This window comes from Prunus dulcis, chromosome 1 (genome assembly GCF_902201215.1).
Source record: "Prunus dulcis chromosome 1, ALMONDv2, whole genome shotgun sequence".
NCBI classification, from domain to species: domain Eukaryota; kingdom Viridiplantae; phylum Streptophyta; class Magnoliopsida; order Rosales; family Rosaceae; genus Prunus; species Prunus dulcis.
This window is the reverse complement of record NC_047650.1, coordinates 39575974-39595231: the sequence shown is the minus strand read 5'-3', so window position 1 is coordinate 39595231 and position 19258 is coordinate 39575974. Positions and strand designations below refer to the sequence as shown.

The 19258-nt window shown below is 37.2% G+C and overlaps 2 protein-coding genes across 2 annotated transcripts; both read right to left on the bottom strand.

The window, feature by feature from the left end:
• Nucleotides 1–47: 47 nt before the first annotated feature.
• On the bottom strand, nucleotides 48–9686 carry LOC117637857. Its single transcript, XM_034372900.1, has 23 exons — nucleotides 9247–9686; nucleotides 9090–9159; nucleotides 8266–8877; nucleotides 7744–7967; nucleotides 7475–7540; nucleotides 7231–7365; nucleotides 6567–6685; nucleotides 6174–6479; nucleotides 5812–5899; nucleotides 5639–5744; nucleotides 5440–5547; nucleotides 4681–4844; nucleotides 4443–4563; nucleotides 4047–4271; nucleotides 3770–3960; nucleotides 2991–3158; nucleotides 2796–2901; nucleotides 2408–2545; nucleotides 1913–2074; nucleotides 1633–1833; nucleotides 891–1085; nucleotides 728–799; nucleotides 48–630 (listed from the first exon to the last, which is right to left on the bottom strand). Exons 2-23 carry the CDS (start codon nucleotides 9135–9137, stop codon nucleotides 478–480), a joined length of 3708 nt encoding a protein of 1235 aa, XP_034228791.1. The 5' UTR covers nucleotides 9138–9159; nucleotides 9247–9686; the 3' UTR covers nucleotides 48–477.
• Nucleotides 9687–11732: 2046 nt separating this feature from the next.
• On the bottom strand, nucleotides 11733–17410 carry LOC117638374 (glucose-6-phosphate isomerase 1, chloroplastic). The gene is made up of 14 exons (XM_034373509.1): nucleotides 16698–17410; nucleotides 16472–16594; nucleotides 16050–16148; nucleotides 15545–15628; nucleotides 15002–15145; nucleotides 14858–14923; nucleotides 14229–14297; nucleotides 14003–14110; nucleotides 13460–13512; nucleotides 13235–13373; nucleotides 12966–13122; nucleotides 12800–12878; nucleotides 12124–12190; nucleotides 11733–12027 (listed from the first exon to the last, which is right to left on the bottom strand). Exons 1-14 carry the CDS (start codon nucleotides 17235–17237, stop codon nucleotides 11893–11895), a joined length of 1863 nt encoding a protein of 620 aa, XP_034229400.1. The 5' UTR covers nucleotides 17238–17410; the 3' UTR covers nucleotides 11733–11892.
• Nucleotides 17411–19258: the final 1848 nt, after the last annotated feature.

Here is a 19258-nt window from a genome sequence, read left to right as displayed (position 1 = left end):
ATATAAGAACAAAAGTGAATTCAAGGTTGCTTGATCGGTAGCCCAAATGAAGGAATATATATAATTTTTTAATAGATGCGTCGCATGAAGGGTTAAATAATATAATCTCTGTGAAAGCGGACCATCTAATATTTTTGGTGCGAGTTCACATTCAAAAGAGTTGTACAAAACTGCTTAAAGCAAAACTATTAAGCCAATTACAAAAAAAAGTGAATTAATTTTGCAGTACCTATATCTTGAGTAATAAATATGTGAACATAGCAGAATTGTGACTCAGGAGCAGCCGAGTTGCTTGCTCCCTCTACAAAATTAGCAGCACCCGGCTTATACACATTGACAACTAAAGCAATATGGTGTTGATGAACATGCAGGCTGAAAAGCTGATCTTTCAGCACCTTCATTCCCCAACTTGTTCAGCATTCACCTTTCTTGATGATGCATTCCATGTCCTCTTCACTCATTTAACACAACAAGCACCTAAAAGTAATAGGTGTTGTCCTTGTGATTGGCAGCATCCTTGCAAAGCATTGATCGGACTTCCATGATGGATCGAGGAGGCTCCAGGTCCTTCTCCTGCAGTGCATTCCCCAACAACTGCTGCATCTGTGATGCAAAAGTGTCGTCTAGAATCTGAAAATCAAAGAAAGGCTGCACATTAGAAGGGAAACTACTACCATAACCAGAAGAAAAAAAGGTGGGAGGTTGAAGGGGTTCAGCCACTACTTACAGAGACAGCAATTCGTGAACCCTTATACCATGATCTATTTTCTTTTCTGTTCTCTAAGAAACTCAGCACATCCTGTAACAGAAAAGGGTTCCATTAGATAAGAAAAGGCATCAGCCGAGAGCCCATTGTCCGGATTCTTGAAAGACTAGATTGAAGAACTTACTTGTCCCATTCTGTCCCAATAACCTCGACAAATTGCAATGAAGACGTGAGTCCCAAACACTGTATGTAAGTGATTGACTGTATTTGCCAGCTGGTCTTTCAAAAGCTGCATTCTACTTCTCACATCAGATTCTACCACAGTTTCTTTTGAATCTTGGAGAATCTTCTTCATTTTTGTAGAACTCTGCAACTTTGTCTGGAATAAAAGATGAAAATCAGTGGCCCTTTACCAAATAACTAAATTTTAAAGCATCCATATTCTTTCGCTTGGCCAAGTAATTCTTTTTCTTGGCCAAGAGGACCAGTTATTCAGCTCTTTACACACTTAATGTACCAGCAACTGAGATCTTTATACACTAGAATCTAGTCTCATAAACGCACACAGAACATGCATAAATACACATTACTGTATGAGATAGACCTCCTTACCTGGCTTTTATTATTCTTTAAGGACAAATAAGGCGTTCTGTACATAATGAAAGATTGGCAGTTTATATTATATATTCACTCAACAAGACTATTATCCCTAGCAAACACGTTGTCCCTGCAGATGAATCTATTTATACTTAGAAGATCTCCAGATCAATTAATTATTTTGTGAAAGATTGACAGTTAATGTATTCCCTCAACAAGACTGACAGTTTTTTATTTTCTCCAGATCAATTATTTTTTCTCCAAACATAATTTTACAACACTTTCACACAACTTCAAACAGAAATGCACCAAACCACAATGATACTCACATTCTCTGCAAGTTTTTCCACAATTGCTTGTAGGTAATTTTTAAACTTGGCTCTCAACATCACAGTAACTTCACTGAGACGCTCTCCAGCAACTGTGTTTCCACCATCAGGGATGCAGGAACCCCATGATTTGAACTGAACTTCTATTTGGGGCCGAAGGACATCAAGCATTCTCTTTAAGGAATTTAACAGAATTCCCAACTGAAATGCAATTATCGAATTTCAAAATACAAACAATCATATTTCAATCTAACCCAAAAATTTGGAAAAGTCAACTAACCTCTTCAGGGACGGTATAAGAGCTCACAGACCTTTTGGCAAGTTTTTGAACATACTTGAGGCCAAATTTCTTGGGTGCCAAATTTTCCTTCAATGGTGCCAGGATATCTGCATACTGCTTGTCTAGAGATTCTACTATCGCCTTCTCAACATCAGCAACAGCCTTTCATAGAAAAATAGTTGAAATTATCAAACAAGTTTAAGAAGTTTCACTCTTTAAATTAAACCAAGAAAAGTAAAAACATGACAAAACTTAAGAAATGAAGGAAAAGAGTATTTATTATGAACTGAATATTGAAATGTGCGGATGAACAACACTGTTGTAAGATAAGACTAACTAGCATTTTCCTATTTCTGATAAGCTAAATGAATAGCTCTGTTTTTTATCACACATGTGCAGTTCCAACAATAAATTGTTGGGATCATAATGGATGATGGTGATGAAAAATGCAAAAGTAGATTATAAAGATTTTGAGACACAAGAAATCTGACTTACATTCTCCAGAATGCAGGCATATTCAGGCCACCGGCAAATGATGATCTCATAGTCACTCAAAGTTTCTTTCAGACGATCATACATTTCATCCACAAAAGGAGTCGTGGAATGTTGTGTCCTAACTCCTGACCATTTTACCTGCAAGTGCATAACATTTAGATGCCTTTTTTAACTGCAACGTTAGAACATACACCAATTTACATAATTACAGAAATCTTTCAAAAGCATCCTTTAACATAGTCCTCCAAAACGGTGGGGGTAAAAATGTTAATGACCACCCACAAAATAGAATACAGACTCATTTGAGATACATTAGCGTAATCAAATTGTTTTATCTCCATATAATCCAAAAGTATCCATGCTTAAGGATTATATATATAACACTTACCTTGTCTAGTTTGCATGCTTCAAGCAAAGAACCTCGTTTATTTTGAATCCACAGCATAATGTATAGGTGGAACAATTCTTTTGCATCAACTCCACCTTTAACATAACTGAGATAATAAAAAATGTGTTAGAACCATGCAAACATAGTATTATTATGAAGTTTTAATAATAGTAGTAGCAACAAAATTAACATTACCTGATGTGCCAGCTGGCAAGGTCCCTTTGAAAATCTGCTGTGGCTATAACAAGGTCTGCTACAGGAGGTGAAGGACCTGTTGGGGGATATGCAATGAGGAAAGCACGCAATCTACTGCACAGCTCTGTGCTGTATATTGATGACGACAGATGTGGGAGGTCTATGAAACTGTTCAATGAAAGTTAAAGCATTAGAATCTTATCAATCCAACGTCGACAGCCGGACAAACCACCAGGAAAAGGCTGTGAGATAAGCAATCTGGGAACACAAAGGATGACCTGAAGTAATGATTCCAACCTACATGTTTTGGAACAAATAACAGAAAGCAGGCATTTAACTATGGCAAGGAAATTATGCAGATATGGCAAAGTTCACTACAGTAGGAGATTGTCCTCAGTGGTTCATAACTGCAATGGTTCAGAGCATATATGCACATGAAATCATTATTCATGCTAGTGATAGTTCGACATAAATTGTATCATATGCTAAAAAAAATCACGTGGCAACACAAATTCAATATCCAATGTCAAAATATGACTTCATGTAGGCTTACAATACTGTTATCCACAAATGACGCCTACGATATGCATGACAGATTTTTGTCATCATATTGCTAATATCTTTTTAGGAACATCATTTTGCTAAAATAAGATCAGCCTAATTGTTCAAAAATTAAGAAAAGCATAAATAAATAAAAATGATACGGCTCTAATGACAAATAATTTTACGGCATAATTAACCATATTTGAAAGTACCACTTGACGGTTTGAAGTACATACCTGGGCAGTATATGCTGATTATGGATCTCAATATCAGTGAGGATTTCATTCCTAATGTTAAGGCACAAGGATTTCATTTTCTGGTACGCTGTCGTCATACTCAAAATATCAATCAAAGTTCCATCACTATTGTTGGTAACATATTCATCTGTCTCAGCCAAGTGCCTTCTTGATCTTTTTTTCGCGGCAACCTAGCAAGTCACACTACCTCTATGAGAAGCAAATAGATAAATCAACTACAGAAATAATTGTTAAATAAACTGAAAGTTTCTCAAACCTGGAAATGGTGGCATAAAGCAGTCTGAGCCTCTGGAGACAAGATATCGTGAAGGAGCGTGTAAAGTTTCACAGCAGGCTCCAATGCAGGTGCAGCATGCCCAGTTGCAGGTCGAAAAACTTCCAAAATACCTGAAAGCGATGACTCATCCAAGGACTTGTAATTCTCAAAAGCTAGAGCAAGAATCTGTTGAATATGAACCTTAGTTTCTCCTAAGATTCGGTTCTGTGACAACCAAAAGTATTAGACATTATGTTAGAAGAGAATGACAAGTAGAATGAAAAAACAAAAACAAAAACAAAAAGCAAGCCAAACCAGCATAAGCTAGTCAAAACATAAAAATCAATATCAAAAGAAGCAACAACGATACATGCTTGAAGACAAGTGCAATTGTACCTCTTGGTGACTCAACATGCTCTTATGGTGGCCTTTCATCAAAACAGGCTTTAGTAAATCGTAGACCAAGTTGAGGCAATCAGCTGTTGGTGTAGCTACGTCCATAACATAAGAGAGATATCTATCGAAATTCCAGATATAGAATCAGTGAACAAAAAGGAGCGACTTATAATACTGACAGTACATGGCCATATTATTTTAACAGGAACAAGCAATCAACCCAACAACACTCCATTACCTCAGCTTGGTGTATACATCAGAAACACCATAATATGATGCAAACTCTGTTAAAAGCCATTTCCAAGGACCATGCAACAATAGATTCCTTTGTTGAAAATTCTGAACCTTCATAGCGACTTCTAAAACTAGATCATATGCAACCGTTTCTGCAACAGAGCCACACTGAAGCGCAAAAACAAATAATATCATAAATCTAGTTTGAATACGTTGTATAAAATGAAGTATCCGGATTCCCACATTCAGGTAATATAATAAGGATCATTCTTTACACAATATTATTATTATGTCCAAACAATAAAGAAACGTCTATACTTTCTTCCCTTTTTTTCTTTTCTTTTTTTTTTTTTTCTTTTTTTTTCCATTTTGGACCCAAGACTGAGAGGGGAGTGGGGGATTACATACGTTACTGATGAATAGTCCTAGAAATTTCTCAAGAAAATATTCAAACTATTATCATTCCTAGAAGATTGCAGCAGCACAATATTTAGCGAGGGTATATGTTAGCAAATTTTGTTATTGGATGAAAACCCTGAGCTCATACCAAAAGTTGAAAAGAGAATTGAAGAGATGCTGTTTTTAATGTCCTGTCACACAAGACTAAATATAAATGAATACCTAGGGGCCCAAAACAAGATAATGAAAAGTAATTGGAAGATTGATTTAGATTACAAAAGTCTAACTCAATTATGAAACAACGAAAAACACTTAATAAACAAGGATGATATATTTTAAGGCTCCTAAAGTAACAAAAGCACACCTTGGGATTGTCATCTGAACTCGTTGAATAATATACAGAAAGCTGTATCTTCCCCACAAGCTCATGTTCAGGTTCACAATAGACATTGAACCAGCGTTGCTTGTCAGCCTGCAGTCAACGTTGAGATGAGCCTTTCTACCAGAGCCACTATCATTTTAACTTATCCTTACAGCTACAATCAGGATCAAGAAAGTCTTACCGGGTCATCAGCAATAGTTGCCACTTGAACAAGGACTCTTCCGAAATGTTTTCCCTTTGAATCAAGTACTTCAACTATTAAATCATCTCCCAAACTATCTGGAAAGCTGTACGAGTTGTCAGTACCTTTTTCCAGCAGATATAGTTCAAAAGAGTAGGGACAAGAGAACATACAAGACATGAGTTTCACCAGATCCAGGTTGCATCCTGACAGCCTCTTCTTCAGTTGAACTTTTCAGTCTTAACAAGCAAGAGTACGTTTCTGATGCCAATCAGAGTGAGGGTTAAAACTTCAAGTAAGTCATGAAAAACATTTGAAGAGAATGAAACTTTATACATTACAAACATAGCAGTATATATCAGCAACTTGTAACATGCAAGCAAAAAGAAATAAAGGTGCCTCATGAGCGGCCCATAAATTTTCATCATTTTGGAAGATATATATTTATTAAATAACTCATGATTTAATGACAAAAGAAGCATATAATAATCTGGATATACACAGTGAGAGAGCATGAAATTTGCCATTCTCATACCATGCACAACTTCATATGAGGACGAACTCTCCCGCAGACTTGTTACACCAGTTTTCAAGAGTCCAGACACCTGTTTTATATACTGAGTACCAGCATGCACATATGCCAAGCTTTGACGTGAAAAAGAACCATTTGCAGGTACACGAGGTACAACTCGAATCCTTCGAAGGGCTTGCCATCCAGAAGCGAGTGTAGACTGGAAGCTGGAGAGACGATATCGAATGGATTCCAGTTTGATTACTGGTGGCCTTAGAGATGAAATACTACAGCCAGTTGGCGGGTCCAGGCCCGGTTTCATTCTACGCACTGCAAAATGAAAAAGAATTCGGGATTATCCTGTAACCAAGCACTTACTTAAACAGTAAGACTTTATAAATGGGCGAGAAATGCTACCTTGCACTTTCATCTTGCCAACAATTTTCTTGGGTTTTGGAGCAGCTTTCTCACCGGCAAGCTCTGAAGTCTGCTTTGACAACAATTCTTCCTCTGATTGTAAAAGTACTTGTCGTAAACTACAGTTTTGAGAACAGGGTTTTAACAAGATTAGGAGTTCGTGTAATAATTGAATAGATAAAAGTCAGAAGCTTTTATATCATGCAGACATTGTTGTCAAAATTTCAGCACTAAATACGACTAGCTGGTCAGATCAAAACATTTTCAACAGGATTGAACTCCCATAAGGTTCAAATTTGTTATCTGAAAACCTAGCATTACCTAACTTTTCAACTTCGGTTTTAGCCAAACTATAAAGTTGCAGCAACAAACTCAATTATACTATTTTTATATATCGTAAACCTAGCTTAAGCAATAAATTTTCTTTTTTTCTTTTTTCTTTTTTCTTTTTTTACAATAAACAAAATTGGCTAAGAAAGAAATCAGGGATAGCACTGAATAACCTAGTGCAGTGATTTACAAAACTTTCTTTACAATAGGAATTTATGCAAAGATTTGAACACCAAACTGGCAACAGCAAAGGGTCCTGTCCAAGAATGTATCATAAATCCAACTAAATTGAAGGCAAGATAGACGAATAAGGTGATGAAGAGCGTGGACTCACCTAAATGAATCGCGTAGTTGAGCACATTCATTTTCCAAAAACATGGGAGCTTCCATGCATTCCATTGCCCAAGCATGAAGGCACAAACGCACACAGGCATCATATGCAATAACAGCATGCCATGACCCTAGAGCACTAGTATTGAATTGCAAATGGCACATGCACAGTTAATAAAAATTTAGATGGCAGAACCAAGTACACAACATAAAAAAGCATGTACAATTGTGGTGTTGGTTACAGATACCTTGCATAAAAGGTGGGGAGGCGAGCAGGACATGATGGCACAGCAGCTTCGGAACTAGTGGTAGTTCTGTGAACAGAGATTAACGTAAGCTGAACCAAATTTATACATATATATGACAAATGTGTATTCATTAGTTAAAAAAACATAGAAACCAGAGTAGCATGCCTCAAATATTTATGTTTGTGAAGCCACAAGTGTCATGTCACTTTCCAACACAAGCACATTGCATCACATTTTCCCAAAGAGAAGTATTTAAATAGTGCACAGACCTTACAAACTGGCCAAGATTGCCATTTTCAATATTGCCCTCCTGCTTTCTAGCAGGGGTTGTTTTGAACTCAGATGAAGCGGTTGCATGTGGTGTCCTATGTACTCTAGATGGACTTATGTCATCGTCCTGTTTAATTTCCTGAGTTGCACCACAAAAAGGTGGTGCACTAGGAACATCATCATCAGATAACTTTTCACTCTGCAGGTTTGTGGAATTAAAATTCTGCAAAATCAACAGATTTATGCATCAGTACCAGAGTAAACCATTATTTATCGACATTGATGTAAAAGAAAATGCCAGCTTGTTAGATAGAAAGTCCTTACAACATGAATTAAACTATTCCTCAACAATTTACCTGCGCCAACCTTTTAAGTAGAGGGAAAATAGGAAATAACATCCAACATTTATGAACTAATATAAACCAAATGTTTAGTCACCATAATGCTAAAGCCTCATTGCATGGTGTTTTTGACATCAAACAACAATCCAAGCACAATTAAACAAATAGAAAGTCACCAACCTTTTTGGCAGAGCTTTCCAAGTTCCTCTGTGAAGGCACGCTGGAGGCATATCCCTCTGAAACATAAGCTCTGTTACGTGGCACCCCACTGTTGATGCTTCCTCCTGCTTGTGAAGTAGAATATTCTGAGCTTGCAGCCGAATCTGATGACTCATCCTCAGTGTAACCATTCCTTGCAACTGGATACTTCCCAGTTCCCCTGACCAACTTCTCGGCCGCAGGTTTATGTCTCCCCACAACAGTGTCCATCGATGAACTGACATCTGAGTACGTATAATCACTGCCATAATGGGGTTGCCCTTGCGACGGTTTCCCATACCTATGAGCAGAAGCACTGGGAACCCTATCATCTTGTGGTGATGAATCCAGTGAGTATCTACCTCCATAAATGCCGTCTTCTGAATCAGTGGTTCTGTCATTATCAGAAGCAGACCCACTCTCATCCCCATCAGCTGGAATTGTCCGAACCGGTATGGCATTGGAAGGCAAGTGCCCACTTCTAAATTTTGACGGTGGGGGCAGTCCAAATCCCCTGCCGCCACTACCACTACGAATGTGTGTAATCGGATCAATTCGAGTTCTCAAATTAGAACTCGAGAATGGAACATCCTTCTGATTAAGAACAAAACCCATAAAGTCAAATTTCAAACCAAAGTTGTCAACTTTAAAGAACACATGCAAGTTAACACATACCCAGATCATAAAAACACTAGAACAAGAAACAGCACTCACTCTAAAAATAGTACAAATTAAAGTCTATTTAATTTTTATTATTTTTTCTCAAATGAGGAAAGGAAAGTGGTAAACAAGTTTGTGAAGCAAACCTCTCTAACCCAACGAAGGGCGCTCCTATCAAGACCTTCAGTGAACATATCGTCTGGGTTGTTCCTTTACCTGCACAAAAAGTTAAAAAAATTCAAAACCCAGAAGCCAAAAATCCAAAATTAACTTTTTCACAGATTCTTCCGAAAAACAACTCACATATGAATCAAACTTGTGGGTTTGCACCACTGAAAACGCTCAACAACAACAATGCCGAAAGCCCAAATGCGAATTGCTATATAAACAACAAAGAGAGAGAGAGAGAGAGAGAGGGAGAGATTTTCAGAGAAGATCAACTTAAATGCAGAAGATGTTGGAAGAGAAAGTTGGCTTCTGCAAAAAGTTATCAGAAGACCCTAAAGCTGCTTCTTTTGATCTTTCTCTCTGCAAATCTGCGGGCTGGGTTTTGTTTCGTTACTCAGAGTCAAGAGAGAGAGTCTTTCACTGTGAACTATATTTTCTTTGTTTCTCTACTTTTATTTTATTTAATGGGATTTCTTTTTTTCCTCTTCTTTTTGCATTTTTTGGATTTCAAAAATCTCCCCAACAAATCTCGTACGTGGTCCGTAGAATATTTTGGAGATCGAAACGGCGACGTAGCAGGGAGCGAAATAAAAGTGGATTTTGTGTTATTGATTCAACGTACTTAACGTAGATTCATTAATGATGAAAAATAAAATTCCGGAAATAAAGCGCACGTAGCTGTCAACAAAGTAACGGGTAGTTGACGTGGCAAACCGGAGCTCCAATTTTTTGTTTTTAACTTCTTTTTTTTTAAAATATTTGTTTGAATAATAAATTGAATGTTTTGTTTTTTTTTAGTATTTTATTAAGTCGAAGAAAATAAAACAAGTTTCGAACGTTGGAGGTGGGGACAGACAGACTTTTTTGGGTCTAATTTCGCGCTAAACTAAGAGAATCCGGTCACATGGGTGGTGGTGGTCCAGTGGGTCCGCCGGCCCATACTTTTTCTTTTTCTTCTTTATAAATTTTTTTTTGTTGGCTCTTGTTTTGTTTTCTTGGTCATGGGTAGAATGTGAAATCATGGATAGGGCTTCTGGTCACTTTAATTTGAAAAAATAAAATAAACCTATTTGTCTAAATTTGTTCGTACCACTGCAAATGGAATTGGAAATTATTTAATTAGTAATTTAGTATGGTCGTTGTAATTTTTAAGTGTGATTAATTTGGTGTATTGTTAAATTATTACTAGATTGAATGTGGTTGTTGCCTTAGCCCTTAAGCTATTTTTGCATGGGCTGGGATCCACTACGACCACATGCCACTCGCACCGCCAACCAAACCTCAGAGTCTCTCTCTCTATTTTGGTGTTTTTTTAATCATTCTGTTGGGTAAACGTTGATACATAATACGTGTGAGATGCATGAGCACCCCTAAATTGTGAGAGAAACTTCTTGTCTCTGTGTCACTGCTTATTTCTTTTTATTTTTCTTTTCATGTCACTTATTATATTAAGAGCGAGACACTAGATATATATGAGTAATTTGTACACAATGACTATTTCAAGGCGTTGATAACAATTTCCTTGAGAGTATAATTGACTCATCTTTTACTCATATATGAATACAAAATACCGATTAAGTAAGCGATACGACAAATCTCCAAAAACAAGAGTGAAAATAATATGCATCTTGACTATATGGATAGTGTATGGTTAAAGTCTCCTAAGGTCATATCTAAAAATTTTGGATTGTCCGTACTCCATTGAGTGCTACTAGTAGTTGTACATACCTTTTCCCATAAGATATACAAAAGATGGATACATTGATAAGATTAAAAAAAAAAAATCAAAGATGAAGCTTTCCAGCGGTGCACTTTTCAAACTATCTTATTTAATTAAGACAATGACTATGAGTATTAGTAGCACTAGGAATTTATTAGGCGTGTGCTGTTTGATAATGAAAAAAGGGTAGGCAACAGTTGGAGCCTTGGAGATGGACAGTGACATGGACAAATTGGATTTCAATCTCACAGCCCCAAACACACAATCATCCATTGTCGTCTTTTGCAGCCTCTGTGCTGGACCATATTATTGAGACCGTTTATTTTGTCAATTTTTAGTCAAGTACCATTTTCAAAAAGCATTTTGAAAATTTGAAAATTGAAAATTGACTCTGAAAGTACTTCTGAATTAGCCAAGAACGTTTCTAACTGCGTTTGATAGAATATTTTTTTTAATTATTTTGCTTGCTAAAAGTTTAGAAGGAGGGGAGGCTACGCCATCTCTTAATCCCTTCTTTTTATTTTTATATATTACCCACAAAGAGGGATTGTCAGAAGTATAACTCAAACCTAAACCTTGATAATGACAAAACAATTTTAAAGTGTTTATAAGACATACAAACGTTTTCTGAAGAAGCACTTGACACTTAAAAAGCACTTGAAATTTTAACAAAAAGTATGACGTTATAATAAACGCGTTTATGAACAATAAGTGTATATTACCATACGGACCCTCAATCATACCATCAATACTTTCATGTGCTTGGGGTGTTGGAATATCTGCTATTATTATTATTACTATAATCAAATAAACATTGATCAAGAGAAAGAAAAAAAAAAATGTTGGCACACTGCAGACAATGTTGACAAAGGATGAAGATTATGACTATATTATATAAATATTTCTGATAAACCAGCTTATTATTCTTAAATGTCGGAACATAATTTTTTATTATTTCCAAGCTAACTTGGCCAAATAAGAGACAAGATACAACGGGAAGGAAGATCAAATCTTCGGATGTGTAAATTCAAACACATGCATAATACAGGGGAAAACAAACTTTAAGCATACAACGCATCGACATTACACTCCCCAAGGAAAACTTTGATGCTCCGTGGTGAACCGCAGCTGCCTTCGGCAATGAGTGCTCTGTCGTTGGCAGCCATGTGAGCGATGATCTTGTAAATCATTTCGATCTGAAGCAATTATGTAATAAGGTTAGCGAAGAAAGTATCTAATTTTTGAAACGGGATTTCATAAAGAAAAGAATGAAACTGAGAAACTGGAAATACTTGTTCGGGAGAATGGCACCGGTCAGCTACTTCTTCAAGCGTCAACGGTTCAACAGGCTCCTTGCAACTGAAAACAGAAAGATGGTGGTGAACGGTGACAAATCCAGTCACATCTATAGTTTATGTGGCATGGTAGAGGTGGTCCTTCATCTGGGTTTTGTCTGTTTTCCGAATAATGATAATGTTGTCATATTCTCAGTAGGATACAGGTAAAAACCTTCCACATATTTTCTTTCCATATTTGAAACACATTCACACTCAAAATCAGGCATTTCAACACCAGGATGTGACAGCAATTTTGTTCCATAGCAATTGTCCTTTTTCCTTGTAATTTTGTAAAAATACAAAACTACTTGATCTGGATTCTTTCTAAGAATCGTTCCAAATAATGATCTGTTGTCACATTCTCAAAAGTATTGCAGGAACATCTTGCACACACCTTTTTTTCCCCTGCCATACCCATATTTGTATGAACTTTGCACTCAAAATCAGGCGTTTCAATACAAGGATGTCTGTGAATGACATCAATTTTGTTCCTAAAGCAAATAGCTTTTTTCCTTTAATTTTGGACAAACTCAAAATTATTTGCAAGGACCACCACAACAGAATTGCAGAGTCGACACATTTCAGAACCTATACACAAAATGAGCTAGATTGCTAATAATTGACAGCATACCTGGCCTCATTGAGTACAGCTAAAACCCGCTTCTGAAGAGCTAAAACTTCTCCAGCTGCTTTTTTACCAGCTTCCACACCTGAGCCAAGAATAAAATGAAAGGGGTTAACAAAGATGAAAAGCTTTCTCACTTCCAGACCCAAGATGGATAAACATATTTATTTACCAGGTTGATGATACGCATTAATGTTGACAAGTGAAGCATATATCCCAACTGCTCTCTCATAAAGTGCTATAAGAGCACCAACAGATCTAGGTGTCACTTCTTGCACAGTAACTGTAATTGACTCCCGGTCGTTACCATAAAGAGCTGACCTTGTTCCCTGTAAAAACTCGTTCAGATGGATATAGGCAGGCAGGAACTAAAAGGAGAGCAAGTGTAAAACAATAAAACTAAAATATCATCTCCAATAATAAAAACTGTAGCATTCCAACCTGTAGCATTCCAAACAGGTAGTCCCCACATGTGACGCCTGGTTCAAGCTCCCAATCATGACCAGGAGGCCTATCGCGTAATACTTCAATGAATGTCACAAAGAAATTGTGGACGCCTTCTCTCAGTTGTTGGATGTAGCTGCACGAACAGGTGCATCAGGCTCGCAAATAGTTTGCATCAAGATATAGATGAGCTGCACTTAATAAAGAAAAATGTGAACTCACGCATGCTGATCCGTGCTCCCCTTATTTCCATAAACCGTAAGTCCTTGATTCACCTGTGAAAGCCAAAAAGGTGAGCTGCAAGCAAACCATGATGAAACTATACATACGTACAAAGAACCTAGGGGTGGAGCATCTTTAATGATGGATACTACTAAGTACAGCAGGAACAGACTGAAACAATCCACTATGCTTGGCCACCAAGAAGGATCAGAAAGAAAACTATGCTATTTGACAAGTGATAAACTCTGAAGCAAGTCAGCTCATGGAGCTGCATGACTAATACTAAACTCATCATTTATGCAGCCTCGTAAAAGTGATGAAGCCTCATCATCGTGGGTAAATGGCATTCTGAGAGTACTAAAAAACAAATGAAAGAATCAACTAACTACCCCTTGTTAGCTGAAGATCATGCCCCGCAGTTGAAAGACTAACACCTCAAGATACTGCAAATACATGTTTATATTGGCAATCGAACTCGCGTTTTTGGGATGCTCATTTTTCGATAAAAAACAAAAGATGGGTCTGCAGATTTGTTACACATACCCGATTACCATCAAGGTCAAATTCCTTCCCAATAGATTCCATGACCAGCTGCTGCAAATACCGACTAAATAATAATAAGCTGTCCTTGTACGGAAGAACAACCATATCCTGGGGAAAGAGAAAGGATGAACAGTTTACAAAATTCAGAAAGAAAAACCCACCATAAAGAAATCTCAATCAAATGTAACACAATTTAGTGAGTATAAATAGAGGGAGCATATAATACCTTGGATCCTAACCCATCAGATGCCCAATACCAACTTAGAGCAAGCAATGCAGCAGGGTTATTCTTAACCTGAACCAAAAAAAAATTGTGAAATTGTAAAAAACATTAATCTTTTGTTTTCCACTCCCATTTTGGTTAGGCAAGTACTAGACAAACAATAGAACTAGTCATTATTTATTACTTTCGATTTAGTTATGCAATTTTGTTCTCATGTAAGTTCTACAGGGAAATCATTCACCGTTAGGAAAAAGAAGAAATTATATTATCAGCAACAAACAACAAGAAATGGATTTACTGATGAAAGCAGAATACAACAGTAAACAGAGATGGCAAGTAAATGACTTTCAATCATAACTCGTAGCAGATCAAGTCAGATACAGAAGAGAAATATTTGCAACACAGCAGAATTATCCATCACATAAACTGAATAATTTTTTCCACTATTTACAAAATTAACCCTTGTTGATAGCCTTGCTCGTTTGCCCCAAATAAGTACATCACAGGAATCATGACTTGCCGTCAAAATCAGAATAAATATTTCATACTGACATTATGAATCAGTAACTTCGCCCTTGCCAAACTGGAATATATCCAAACATAAAAATCAGAGGTAAAGAACGAATACGTACCACAGTGGTTCTATTTGACTCATCCATCAACAAGGCACCAGCGAGCATTTCTTCAATGTCAATTCCCTGAAGCAAAGATCAAATACATATCCCATATAAAAATGAATGATGATCGCACCAAAACCTGAAGTTAAGGTCACCAACCTGAAGTGCTGCCGGAAGAAGACCAACTGCAGACATTTCAGATGTTCTACCACCAACCCAGTCAAACATGGGGAATCTAGCTAACCATCCCTCAATTCTGGCAGTGTTGTCTAATAATGAACCCTCTTGAGTTATAGCGACACCCTACAACACACACAAATAGCATGAACAATTTTGTTATGTGTGCCCCATGTGGACATGAGTACTATCCCTCTATCATACTCTATTATTATGATTCAAAAGGCTTATGATTGAAAAGGGCAAACCAGAACAAAGCAATAATGCTTTTAGGAGGAGGTTTCAGAAGTTGCCTATAATAGAAACAATATACCATGACAGATACCAACAATCATCTTCCACTATAGAAATGGAAAAGGACGAATGCAATTTCCTCAGGCCCATGAAATTTATGCATGTTCGTCAGTCCCAATAGCACTAACACTTGTTTCTACTTTTCTATTATGGAGCGGGGAGAAAATTAACATCTCATAAATTGAGCAGAGGAATTTTAATAAAGCAGAAAGAAAAACCTGAGATCAAAACCTGTTTTGCAAAATTCAGGCCAGCCTCACGGAAGGCCTTCTGTACCTCCAGTAAACCATTTCTAGTTTCAGGAGTACCTCCACTCTGAAAACAATTGAAATCGGCATTATATCAGCAACATGCATCACAATATAATCAAGAACAAGAACTGTAGAATACAAAACTAGATGGCAATGCAACATAAATGCATGCACACATATTGTCTCATATTAGGTTCTCACATTTGTCGTATACTTTAAGGGTTATTTCTCTCTAATCTGTGGTATCAGAGAGTTAACTGAAAAAGGACGATGTAGGAAGGTTTTTGCCGGTAGAGTGGGGATGAAGTAAAATTCTTTGATATGGCATAAAAAGTTCTATTTTTTTGCAAATATCTCTAGTATTTTTAGATATGGTTCAAACTTTAAAACACAAGTCTATACAGAAGGATAGTTTACTTCGTATAGTAGCATTAACAATTTAACACATCAACAGAGTAAAGGGAAAATTAAATGTCCATTCAAACCTTTGAAATCACAATTACAAGTGTAGAAGCCAGCTCGGGGCCAAGTTGTGCAATCTGGTGATCAATTCCTGCTGGATCGGTATTGTCAATGAATCTTATCTACCAATAAGAAGGAAAAAAAACGGGTGTTAAGTTGCACATATTTAAAGGATCAAAATAGAAGGGATAAAGTGATTGAACTTTAACAGCATCCAATAGCATATTTCATACAAAAGCAGAAGCTTGGGCCTTCTTTCAGCATATAAAGATAGTACATCGCTCTTAGTTCAATGGGGGAAGTCTATAAAAAATTGCATATAGGCAGCAAAGATATTGCACTTAATTGGGAAATACCATACCCAACAAACAAACCCAACCACAAAATATTGAGATAGAAAGAGTAAAAAGCAAGGGGTGTTTGCATTGCATGTTTATTAGTTTACCTTAAGAGGAGGATTATCAGGAGCCAATGCCTCAGCAACAAACTGTGGTCCAAGTGCTGAACCTCCAATTCCAACTGAAAGTATCTGAGTAAAGCGACCAGCTGGAGAAGATGGTGGCTTAATCTGCAATTTTCAACCAACACCATTTCCTCTATTAAACACCCCAATACCTCTTATCAAATTTAACAACACTTCACAAATGCACATAGAAACACAAAAATCTGACCTTACCGCTGACGACGTCGTTCGAGAACTTAAGGAGACCCTCGAGCGTGTTCTCAATCTGCAACCTGAGAAACGAGTTGGGGGCGAGCTTAGGGTTCCTAAGCCAGTAATGGCCGACCATACGACCCTCATCTGGATTAGCAATCGCGCCTTTCTCCAACTCCTCCATGGCCTTAAAAGCCGCCTGAAACCGGGGCTCCATTTCCGAAACGAACTCGTCCGTAAATCCGACCCGACTCACATCCAAAAACAACCCGAGCTCCTTGTGCTGGTACAGCCAGTCAACGTATCGCCGCCACAGCGCATGCGGATCCTTCACCAGCCCCTTCTTCTTGGCCGGAGCCCCATCGGCCGTCGACAACTCCGCCGAGATCTCCCGAGCCACAGACACAGGAAAACCCCGATCGGCCGATTTCGACCGGGCGGAGAATGAAACAGAAACGGAACCCGAGTCCTTCCGGAACAAACTCGTCGATTTCAGGAGCGGTTTCTGGCGCTTGAGAGTTGGGGAAGCCGAGTAAATGCCTGAAATTGAAGCCATTTGGTTTGATACTTAGGAATTTTGGGGCTTTTGGCCTCACACCATGGATGTGCCTCTGGTTTTTTCTTGGTGCTCGGGAGTTGAAGTTGAGAAGTGGCTTTGTCTTTTTGGTTCTCTCTATATTTTTGTTGTGAACGGGCGGCGTCTCACAAGGTTCACACATTGGTTGGTTGGTAGTTTTTTTTTTTTTTTTTTTTTCTTTTGTCGTCGACGGAAATGGGCCTCTGTTGTTCCTGTTATTACGGTAGTACCCTCAAATCTTCTTCGTTTTTCTCCTGCGCGCTCTTTTTTGCCCTCTGGTCTTCGTCATTTGCCGGCGCGGGATTAACTAACCCTTTAGGTCCTGAAAGGTCAATTTTGTCAAACGCTATCGATCCGCTTCAGTGCCTTTGATTATTTTATTTCAGCTTAGCATCAACGACGGTTCACGTTTTAGCCTCCCTTGCTCTCTTTTTTCCTTTGTTTTTTAAATAGAAGCCATACTGTAATTTACACATGTTTGAATTAAAGACCACTAATCTACAAATGAGGGGCTGATTCCGTTGGCCTTTTATTTGAATTTTTTAACATAAAAATTAAGCCAATATATATATACATATATATAAATACATATGAAAAATATGCTAAAATGCAATTGTCAACAACCTTCGTATGCATGACCAAATTAAAGGTAATTCCATAAAAACATCATCTTGTTTTCTTAGAGCATTTTCATTCATGGTGTCATGGCAAAGCACAAGGGTAAGTAAGGGCATGCAATATTTATGTGAATAGTAGCAACTCTTGTAAAAGACAAGTTGTGTTTCCATTCATTGTCATGCCAACCTAAGGGCAAATACTATTTACATTAAATAAATTTTATTTATATGTATGAGATTAATAATAATAAAAATGCTAGGTATGTATGAAAATAAAAAATAAATTTTGAATTTGTTGGAATTTTTCAAAAGTACTTTTTATTATTATTATTTTTTAGTTGATGATGTCAGTGCTGATGTCATCGCCCTCATGCAACAACTCAAGCTGTTTTTACCTTTGAGCTTGCCCAAGCTTGTGGAGCCCACATCTACCCTGACTACTTGCTTTGCTGGCCTAAGAGACCTCTTGCCCGGGCTGAGTATAGCGATGGATGTGCTCTTAACCCACCAATATCACAAAAGGTAAAATGCCAACACATGATTATTTCATAATGTCATAGTATATGTTTAACAAATTAATTACATGTAATTAAGATAATTTTGCACTCCACTATCACTTGTATCACTATACTTAATTAAGATAAATACGGGTAGTAATATTTCAAACCATAAGATCCTTGCACTAAATTAGTGTTCAACACTCTCATATTGACTCATTTATGAGACACTACAATGGCCTCCTCTCTCAACAAATGAGTACACGAAGGAATCAAAAGTTTTTAATATTTATGTATTTCTCAAATTAATATTTACATTTCGGTCTCTCAATCTTATAATTATAGTTATGTCCACGTCTCTAGCATTAGTGTATTGTGTGTATGTATATACAAGTGTATAAGTAATTTGATTGCGCCAATAACTAGAATATTCAAAATATGTGACTCAAGTAACGCATTTATTCACTTTAAAAGATGCATTATTTCAAACTTGGATAATCACATTTCTTCAATTTTACTTCGTAGTTAGCAATATAATTTTTCTTTTAAATTCCCAGCAGTAAAATGTCAATTAATGGGAGCAATTGTGTTTGTTGAGCAGCTCATGGGTTCAACCCAAAATAAAATACAAAACAATTCGACATATATGTCTTCGGCCTTTTTCCTTATTTTCTTTTTCATGATCATGGTATCCATCCAATCCAACTATGACCTTGTTTCGGGTCAAGGTTGCAGATTTGGATACGGGCCTTGGGTCCGGTATGCAACGTGGGCTCCGTGATTTACCAAACATCAGATTTTTTATTTTTTATTTTGTTGTGGATCAAGTTTCTTATTTCCTCCTAATATTTCTGGTTCAAGTTTGACAAAAAAATATATAACCAAA